The following is an 11004-nucleotide window of genomic DNA, read 5'->3' as shown; positions in this document are numbered from 1 at the left end:
AACAAAAGCAAATTTGACCCACTTGATTTCCCCACTGGTCTAACGAATTTGTAAATTAGGATTATGAAAATTGGGGAAAGTGAAGGAAGAACTCCATTTGTTTGTAGAGAAATTTGTTCATTCTGAAATAAAGTAAGGATGATTAGGGTTATGCTAGCACTACTTTGTTACATATAGAGGACTATTAGTGCTCCATGTGAAAGAATATGTATTGTTTGGAGTCTTGATGACAAAGACAATGTATGATTTTGGGCTTTTTCTATATTAATGTCTCAGATCTAAAAGCAAGCAATATGACCCCGAGAGGAGTATAGCAAAAAATGAAAATTGTTCAATTTCATTTGAATTCGTATGCATTCAAGAACATCTTCGAATAAAAAGCAATGCTTGAACAGTTCCAAACCCGTGCAAAGATCCAGTTACAAAGTGGAAATTACAGAACTGGCCTTTTCAACACCCCCCAGTACATATCCTATCATGCAATTACAACCCATCATGTATTAAACATCAATATGATACAGTTATATAAGACATCTATGACACAGTTGGATATGAAGATGTTAGGACCCTGTAAATTTTTCTACCACTGAACTAAGACCTAAAAGTTTCATCTTTCCTTTTCACATGTTAAACATACAAACACTTATCTATCTCCGACCTGCATTCGCTTCTCTACGCCTCCGTCTCCTCCCAGAGTGACTCAAAAGGACCCTACCTTCGCGGCGGAGACGACCAGCTAATGATATACCATTATCATGATTATCCTCACCACTACTGTCCCTGTCTTCATCGGAGAAATCAAAACCACCCCTTGGGTGGTTATGCTCCATACCGATAACTCCATCCAATGTCTCGTTTAAGTATCTCTCATGCCGTCCCATACTTCTATTTGACCCACTATTCCCTGTTGAACCAACAGCCTGCAAAAACAGAAGCACATTCATCAAATTGCTATTGATTCCCAGTCCAACACCTTCATTACGATCCACCACATCTGCATCAAAACCCTCCTCATCCTCTGAATTAAAACCATAATTACTTCTTTCTATCACATAATCACCAAACACCACTGCCCCTGGCATTGAAGATGTAACAGTGCTGATAACATCATCCCTCTCTCGTTCCCTCTCAAGCCTACTCCATTTCTGTTCAAGGAGGGGGTCTACTTCACGTGGCCTAGCACAGGGGTGCTCTGCCCTAACATGTTTTCTCATCTCCTTGTAGCTTCCATTAAATGCACAGTCAGTATGCATGCAGCTTCGTTTCTTAGCATTCAGATACACTCTGGCAGGTTCAACCACAGTGCAACCCTTCACCTGGCCACGACAAAGCGGGCATGCAAGTTCAGTTACCCCATGTTTCTCTGAAGAGCCCACAGTTGAAGTATCAGTTGAACCTTGAAGAGATTGAGTCTGATGAGGCAGAGTTAATTTAGTGTAGGCTTTCTTGTACTGATCAAGGCAGTTTGAATAGCGGAAGCTAGTTCCACACATATAGGGGCGACATCCTTTGTCATGAGAGGAACACAGAAGTAGAACAGCATTGTGGGGATATTCCATGCATACAGAACATGTTGCATCTTCCCAATCTTTGTTCTCAAAAATCTTGGAGCATTTCTTTTGATGCATGTGTTCAGATTGATTAGTGGATGGCAAAGGGTATGGGGTGAGCCTGGGTGGTCGAGAAGCAAACCTGCGCCTTCCTGTGGTTCCTCTAGCCATTTCCTAAACAAATCTGCATGCAGACTAGTTTAGTAATTTAACACGATCGCATTATGTTAGAAATGAGAACTCTAACATCCTCGAACTACATGGTGAACATGCAACATGGGTTGACATTAAGTGTATCATTCCTATTTTATATAGCAAGAGTAACTTTCGTATTGCCAATTGAAATTTCCTATGCACTATAAAGGAAGCATCTAGCTCAAACAAAATTTCACTACATGCACCATCAACTAATAAGAAAATTCAGTAACCTCACATATATGAGCCATGCATAGTGCAGATATTATGAACACAAGGAAACAGAAAAAAGAGTATTAGAAGATGCATTTCTAGTACTGTTTTATTGTCTCCATGTATACTAGGAAACCAAAAGTGTCCATACAATCATAAAAGAGTCAGATAGGACAACTGGCAAGTGGATAGACAGAATCTAAAATGTCATCGAGCCATGATTAAACTGGAGAGGGTAGAGAGTTACTACAAGATTTTACACATCAAGTGAAGCAAAACTATTACTATATTTTTACAAATTTCAGACTCCATCAAGCATGGCCAGCACCCAACAATAGGTAGGTTACCAAGTTAAAAGAAATTTACTTGAACTTCATTAAAAAGCACTTTTTTATGGTTAATTAAAAAACTCTTCATTTGAACTTGATCACAGAAAGACAAAAATCTTAAACAAGTAAAAATATTTATGCACCAAGACATAAAATAGAGAACACACTTTGATTAACCTCAATCACAAAAGGACAAAACATGAACATACGATGTGAAACAAACATCAATAGAAGCACCTGAGCGTTAACTATCCTTTCCCTCCCTGACATTCCATCCATCTTTTTTTTTCAGGGGATGGGGGTGGTGGGGGTTGGTCGTTGAACAGCTTGGGGAATAATCAACTCCACAGTTTCTAGTTCCACCCTCAAAAGTGAAAAGTGAGGTAATAAAAAACTATTCAACCTGGATAAATCGAATAACATCCAATATCAGATGAGGCAAAAATGTCCTTTGCCAGTTTACCCGAAAGATAACAAAAAACCTTCATATATAGGTGTCATTTCCATAGAAGACAACTACAAAACTCCTGCCTCAACATGCACCAAAATGCCGCTAATAGATCAGTAGTTGCCTGAAAGAAATCAGGTAGTAGCTTCTATGCAAAAAAGTCTTAGTGGGGCGTCCCTTACCCTTATACCTTATACATGAATAGGCTTCAAGAATAAAAAATGGTTCTCCATACCTGGACTCTTGTAACTATGATTATTATTCTCACAAGGCCCTATATAGCTGCCCATAGCGAAGGGGTGTTTTAACGTGCCTAATGCTATGATATCGATTTACAGAAGAAAAATGCAAACGCCTAATAAAAGGCATGTCACCAGGCACATCATAATGCAACTTGCAAAGATGAAATCAGACAGCTAATAACAAACAAACCATTACCGGATTGCATTACAAAGTCTCAATTACGAGCCTGTGATATAATAGTTCAAAATTAACAGATATACATTTAACTGTACAGTTCCACTCTGGTACAATCTAATCTTTAGCTATCAAAAAAGGAGACACTGACAATTCCATAATAAGTGAAGCCAATTTTAGCCGCATAAGCTGTTTAACCCAATGTCAGCTCCACATATAACTCTAGCACTATTGCCACCATCCATCCCACAAACAAACCATAAATGGCATAGTGATCAAATCCTGTCCAGTTGAGCTGTCATGGCGCTGATCTCACACCCAGCAGAATCAATAACAGAGGAGGAAAAGAAGAATGTAGAATTAAAGATCGATAAGAGCCAAATCCTGGAACACTCAACCCAATGACTTGCAATTAACGACAAGTGAGACTAATTGGTGATAATAAAAGAGAAAAAACAGGCGCCTCCCCACAGAACAAGTCGCAGTAATGAACTTAGGTAATTCTGATTTTTCGACAGAAAATATTTGATAACTGCAATCCGATAAGCAACAGACATTAACTGAACCTCCATTCCTCTCGAAGAACCCCCAATCAACAGCTTATGGGAAAAAAACTGAAGACAGGTCTTACAGCAACAGATATGCCAGAACCAATACCCAGAATCAAATGCAGAACATTATAATCATAACATATTCACATTTCATTGGCTGTTATGCTAATTCATTTTTTTTAAAAAAAAGAGAGGATGTGTCCCCCTTCAGTTTTAAGCAAATCTGGACTCAAAATGACAAATTATAGCAACAAAGATGTAAAAATTCATAGAAGTCAACCTTTCAGATAATGCATCCAACACATAAACAACGTGCCCCAACAGAACAATCATGCGAGTCAGGAAAGTGAATAAATTAAAAGCAATAAGACAAAAGCTAAAGCAGCAAACTTTAGTTAATATACCCGCCCAGCACATCTCAGATTCACCATTAGCTTATCCCATAATCAAATCCATCAATCAACCAATTCAACAATACACTAATTGTCTATTATCCAACTCCCAAATCCACCAACAAAATAAATAAAATCAAAACAACACTAATTGAGATCCATTCTACGAATCATCTATATCTATGCCAGTGCAATGGGACTCCTTTCATTACAGCATTCAATAATTTGTCTATTGAGACGAATCAAATTGCTAGAAATTGAATAGAAAATAAAATCCAATAAAAGTACCAAAATTGAAGGTTCTTACCGGATAAATCAATTGAAGATTGGTGGAGAGAGAGAATGTGTTAAAGAGAGAAAATGAGAGGTAGGGTTTTCATGTAGATGAGATCGAAAGTGCATGCGGTCATTTCCAGTTATTCTCAAACAAATTTTTAGAGAGAGAAAGAGTATAGGATTCGTTGAGGCATTTTCTACGCTACTCATCTTTTTCTATCTGGTTTGCGGGCGGGAGATAGAGAGTGGAAGAAAGGGCAATGACGGTTGCACGCGCCCGTTTGAGAAGTGGCTCTTACCCCATCTAGTTTTTTTCTTAAAAACACTGTACGAAGGTGAAGGGATTTTGTTTTTTGGTTTTTTATTTGGTGTTCGGTACCCACATTAGGGTCCGACTAAATTCGAATTCGAATTGGAAAATCTCACATTGGGGATAAAACGCTCTCTAACAAATGTGATTCCATATCCAGGGGCTCTAACCATAGAACTTTGGTTAAGGATGAAGAAATACTTATCAGTACACCACAACCATTGTTGATAAGGAAATGAAATTTATGTCTTAAGATAACCACAATATAATAGTTCGTAACTTCTTCTTTTTTCATAACAAATAAATTATTATATATTATTATGTGGAAAATAATAGTATTTCATAAATGGCATTAAAATTAAAAAGGAAGTGAAATGTACGCGCGTTGGGTGGTCAGGGAAATGGGATTTTGAATAGTTTAAGACGTGAGGTCATTGATCAACATGGGACGACGTGACAACGAGGTTAATGCCAACACTTTTTAAGTTTCCAAGGAACTACCACTATAAGGTTAGTTGCGACATTGCATTAATTTTTCAAAAAGCCATTCATTGACCGTTAGGTGTCGAGTTCGAGTCACGCTGGAGTGTAAGTATAAAAATATTATAAATTCTTTTAATTTGGAAGGTATTTAAAAAAATAAAATCTAATAAATTTCGTTAGCTAAATAAAAACTAATTTGTAATGTGTTATTTTTTATTTATTTAAAATCATATTGCCATTACTATTTTACTTCTTTTTCTTAGGCAAGTTATTCTCGAATTTATATAGTTGTAAAGCTTAAAATTTTAGAATCTTAGTTATATACAGGGCGGACTCTAACGTTTCCACAAGTAATGCTTGTGCCTTAGGCTCCCACATTTAGGAGGTTTTTATTTTTAAAAAGAAAATAGGTTTATATGTATTTAAAAAATACTACTCCTTCCATTTTAATTTATGTGAATCTATTTCATTTTTAGTTCGTGTAAAAAAGAATAACATTTTTCTTATTTGAAAAGAATTTACCTTTATGCAATGATGTGTAACCACACAAAATATATGTGCCTCATTTTACACCACAAGTTCAAAAGTCTTCTTTTTTTCCTTAAATTTCGTGCTCAGTCAAATGAGTTCACATAAATTAAAACAGAGGGAGTAATATTTAGTACTTTAAGTATAAAAGTAGAGTTTTCCCGTAACAATTGCCACAGAGAAAAGTTTTTCAAAATTATAAAAGATAAAATCTTACCTAAGATTAATAATGTCTTAAGAAAGATTAAATAAGTTCGATATACTATCAGTTGAAAAGAACTTATTAGAGAAAATCAATTATAAAAAAATATTTATAACTTTGCATATTAAAAAATTTAAAAAATAAACTTCAAATAAAAATATATATCATAACTTTATTTTAAGAATTTAGGTATCATATTAAATTTTGACTTTCGGCCAGCTTGGGCCGCCCTCTGCTATGTATGCCTTGACTTAGGAACATCGAAGCAGAACAAATGTTTGATTAATTATTGTAGGAACTCCCCAGGGATACACGCAAAGGACAAGCAGTTGCTGAACGAAAAATGTTAAACAACAAACTTGATTTAGATTCGATTAGTTGTATCCAATGAGATAGAAACACGAGCTTAGTTTAGAAAACAACTGATTCATGTTTGACACGTAAACTCTGATAAGAAGTCATAGGCAAATTATAATTTGCTATATAACTTTTATATACCTGAACTTGTTCCTGTTGGTAATGATTCGATATTATCCCCCATATTTCTTCTTCTTACATATGGTGTACAATAATTGCTAAGGTCATAAGACGATAATAATAAACAATCATCCATAAAAATATGGGATTAATACTCAAGTTATCTGCTATATATAACGGGTTAAAATACATTATAGAGCAAGAATTCTTTATGTTGTTATTTATATTAAAGTTAAACACTAAGGTGACGTTGGGGTTGTGGAAAGAATAATATCCTCCTCCGTAATCTACTATGATGATAAGAGCGGATTGCTCTAGTGGTGAGCACCCTTCACTTCCAATCAAGAAGCTGTGAGTTCGAGTCACCCCAAGAGCAAGGTGAGGAGTTCTTGGAAGGAGGGGGCCGAGGGTCTATCGGAAACAACTTCTCTACCCTAGGGTAGGGGTAAGATCTGCGTACACACTACCCTCCCCATATCTCACTAGTGAGATTATACTAGGTTGTTATTGTATATACACTCAATCTCATGCGGTTGGTAATTTTTTCCATATTGTTGACATTAACATATTATCTCCCGCACTATTTGGTGCCAACAATATTCAACCCGCAAATTGCCGTATATGGTGTAGAAAAATCCAAATCGATATGAATGGAAGGTGTAACGACACGACCGGCCGTTTTGAAAATTATCTCGAGCAACTTCGTATTATGTGTTATGACTTATGTGTGTGGCCAATTTCAGTTTTCGGATGATTCAGGGCTAATTTGGAAGAAGAATTCTTGTTTTAAAAGCTTAAGCGGTAAGAATTGACCGGAATTTGACTTTTGTGTAAACGACTCCGAAATGGCATTTGATGATTCCAATAGATTCGTATGGTGATTTTGGACTTAGGCGTGCGTTCGGATTTGGAGGTTCGTAGGATAATTTGAAGCATTTTGGCGAAAATTAGAAAGTTGAAGTTTTGGAAGGTTGAGAGGTTTGACATAGAGTTGACTTTGTTAATATCAGATTCGAATTTCGATTCCAGGAGTTAGATTAGCTCCGTTATGCCATTTGGAACTTGCATGCAAAATTTGGCATCATTCTGGGTTGGTTTGATGTGTTTCGGCACGAATTTTAAAAGTTGGAAGATTTAAAAATTCATAAGTTCGATTTGTGGTGCGATTTGTAGTTTCGACGTTATTTGAGGAGTCGGGTAGGTCCGCGTTGTGTTATAAAGTTTGTTGGTATATTCGAACGGGCCTCGAATGACTCAGATGAGTTTCAGACGAGGTTCAAATCGTTTTAGAATTTTTTGGTTAAGGCTGTTGGGCAATGTTCTGGTGTATCCCCATTTGCGGAGGTTTGATCGCAGATGCGGAGCCGCTTCTGTGAAATTTCTATCGCTTCTGCGATGTTGAGTCCTGGGAGGAAGCTTCGCTTTTGCGGAGTTTTTGTCAGAGATGCGATGGCCGTTTTTGCGGCCCATTGACCGCAAATGTGAAGATGTCCGCTTTTACGTCTGTTTGTATGCTTTTGCGGAGTCGCATATGCGACTCATTCTTGCGCAGGTGCAACCACTTGGCTGACTAGTTGGTTTCGCGGATGCGAACCTTTTCTCGCAAATGCGAGGCCGCAGATGCGGCGTTTCTGTTCGCAAATGCGAAAAACCTGGGCAGAATCACATATATTCAAGGGTTTGGCATTTTTGTCCATTTTTGAGTTTGAAGACTCGATTTTGAGCTATTCTAGAAGGATTCTTCACGAGTTTGATTTTGGTAAGTGTTCTCTATCCGAAAATGATTACATTTCATGATTTCATATTTATTTATATCATTAAATTAGTGAATTGAAAGAAAGAAAATGTGAAATTTTATAAAAATCTTTCAAAATTGTAAAATGAGGATTTGAAGGGCGATGTGATATCGGAAATAGATAATTTTGGTATGGTTAAACTTGTTATCGAATGGGTGTTCATATTTTGTGAATTTTATCGGGTTCCGAGGTGCGACCCGGGGTTGACTTTTGGGTTGACTTTTTAGTTTTAATTAAAAATCGAAGCTTTATTATTCAGAATTGTTTCCTATGAGTTTTATTTATGATTTGAAGTTATTTTGGCTTGATTTGAGCCGTCCAGAGGTTGTTTCACTCGAGAAGATCATTTTAGAGTATCGGTCTAGCTCTTTGAGGTAAGTATCTTGCCTAACTTTGTATGTGGGAACTACCTATTAGGATTTGTGTCATTTGTGCTAATTGTGTCATGTGAAGGCCGTGTACGCGAGGTGACGAGTACGTGCTTGGGCATATTTGTGAAAATTTGACCGTTAGGGCTCTTAGGTTCTTATGCTCATTAGATATGAAATTGTTTTGTCATGTTAAAATCTCCATTTACTAAATTCACTCTTACATGTCTTATTTGGAATTAATTGCTTCATGTTCTACCTTTATTGCCGATTTAACTCTTATGTGCCTTAACTGAAGTTGTTGCCTCTTTTATTGCCATGCTATCCTTTCCGTAATTTCTTATCCGTAATTGAAGTTATTATTATCTTTTTCGTAATTGTCTATCCTTAATTGAAGTTATTATTATCTTTTCCATAATTGCTTATCCTTAATTGAACTTATTGTATCTCTTCCGTAATTGCTCAACCTTAAAAGAAGTTTTGTTATCCCTTTTCATTGTTGACCTATTCTTATTTGGAATCATTGATTCATGTTATCTCTCTTATCGTCGAATTGTACTTTTATGGAATCATTACTACATATTATCTCTTCCTTGTTGAGCTATTCTTGGTGAGACCACTATTGTCATGATCCAAAATCCACTAAAGGTCGTGATGACGCCTAACACTTCCGTCAGGTAAGCCAACGGTGAATGATTAACCTATTTTTTCATTTTAGTATTTTGAAATAAAAAATCTCATTTAATTAAATAGTATGAAATAGAACTTACAGGGATAAATGATGATATTTACGCGAATTACAATGATGAACCACCCTTAGGAACCCCCAAAACCCGGTGTCATAAGTGCATGGGCATCAACTATGAAATGTAATAAAATTCAACATCTGTCTGGAATACAAATTAGACAGGATAATATAAATAACTCTGATGGAGACTCTGCAGGTTGCAGATCGTAACATGAAATGCAGCTCACGGTAAGTCCCCGTAACATCCGCATCTCTGCGCCCAAAAGACCACCAGACATATATGTACATGCACAAAAAATGTGCAACAAGTGTAGCATGAGTTCGTAAATCAACGCGTACCCAATAAGTATCTAGCCTAACCCCAGAGAAGTAGTGATGAGGGATCGACATCGACACTTACTAGAGGTCCAATAAGACAGTTATAATAAGAAGTAAACAGATATGGGGCAGAGTAAACAAACAAAATAAACAAGTGTAAATACGTGATACGATCTTCCTCTCTACGATAGGCTCAAGCTCTCAATTAGCAATCACCTCCTCAACCGGAGCATAAATATATAATGGACCTCACCAGATAGGTCATCATAATTCAGATCGGGAAGATTCATAGATACACTGACTTCTTGTCAATTATTACGCACGATTCCATGAGAGTATTTTACAGAAATGCCGAGGTATAAGGCCCGATCCCACATAATTTGTGCACTACCGAGGGTTGAACGACACGAACCATATATGCATCCATTATACTGCCGATGCGAACGACCCTCTCCTATGAGAGTGTGGTACATAATCCTGCTAAGGTGAATGACCTGATCCCATTAGAATAAGAAGCTTTAATGGGTCATTGACCCCACTCATGAATAGACGTGTGAGTTATAAATTTTTAAGGAAACCCTTTCAATGAAAACACATAGCGCGGGAGAAATTCGTGTAAGGAGTACAATTATTCTACGGCTAGTCATGAAGCCCGTCAAATCTCTACAAAAGCAAGTCTATCACTCTACACAAGTCCGGTCTCGAGTCGTAATGTAAAATAAAGGAATTAAACGAGCAAAAATAACTCCTATAGTACAATTATAGCATGGTGTGAACCTAAGTCTACCCGGACAATAGCATAAATTTAGCTACGTACGGACTCTCGCCACCTTCTGCGTACGTAGCCCCCTCAATAAGTAACACATAACAATTACATTACCTAGGGGTAGTTTCCTCCTCACAGAGTTAGACATGAGACTTACCTCGCTCTGAAGTTCCATAACCGGCTCCAAAGCCTCTTTAACACCTCAAAACGATGCCCATCAATCTAAAATTAGTCAAACAAGGTGCAAACCAATCAAAATATACTCTAATACCCATAATCAATCAATTTAAATAAATTCCCAACTTCGCTCGAAAAGTCAATAAAGTCAACCCTCAGGCCCACGTGCCCGGATTCCAAAAATTTTCAAAGATAAACTTTACCCATAACACCACAAACTCAAATATATAATTTATTTCAAATTCCATGTCCAATTTCGTGGTCAAATTCCAAAAATACCAATTTCTAGGGTTTTTTTCAAAATCCAAAATTTTCTCTAATTTTTCATGAATTTCCATGTTAAAATCTATATATAATCCAAGTATTTAACTTGCAATATGTGGGAATAACTTACCTTGTGTTGCTTGATGAAAATCTCCCCTTAAAGCTCTCCAAAAATCGCCCAACCAAATGAAAATAT

The 11004-nt window shown here is 36.7% G+C and overlaps 1 protein-coding gene across 2 annotated transcripts; it reads right to left on the bottom strand.

Annotated features, from left to right (window-relative positions):
• Positions 1–368: 368 nt before the first annotated feature.
• Positions 369–4592, bottom strand: LOC107785862 (uncharacterized). Of its 2 annotated transcripts, XM_016607254.2 has the most exons (3): positions 4403–4592; positions 2525–2690; positions 369–1734 (listed from the first exon to the last, which is right to left on the bottom strand). In XM_016607254.2, the coding sequence occupies exon 3, from the start codon at positions 1719–1721 to the stop codon at positions 648–650; it is 1074 nt and encodes a 357-aa protein (XP_016462740.1). In that variant the 5' UTR covers positions 1722–1734; positions 2525–2690; positions 4403–4592; the 3' UTR covers positions 369–647. The 2 variants fall into 2 exon arrangements, with proteins under 2 accessions (XP_016462740.1, XP_016462739.1); XM_016607253.2 differs by lacking the exon at positions 2525–2690 and having other exon boundaries at positions 4403–4591.
• Positions 4593–11004: the final 6412 nt, after the last annotated feature.

The sequence above is a fragment of the Nicotiana tabacum genome, chromosome 2, assembly GCF_000715075.1.
Source record: "Nicotiana tabacum cultivar K326 chromosome 2, ASM71507v2, whole genome shotgun sequence".
Lineage (NCBI taxonomy): Eukaryota > Viridiplantae > Streptophyta > Magnoliopsida > Solanales > Solanaceae > Nicotiana > Nicotiana tabacum.
This window is presented reverse-complemented; position numbering and strand designations above follow the sequence as displayed.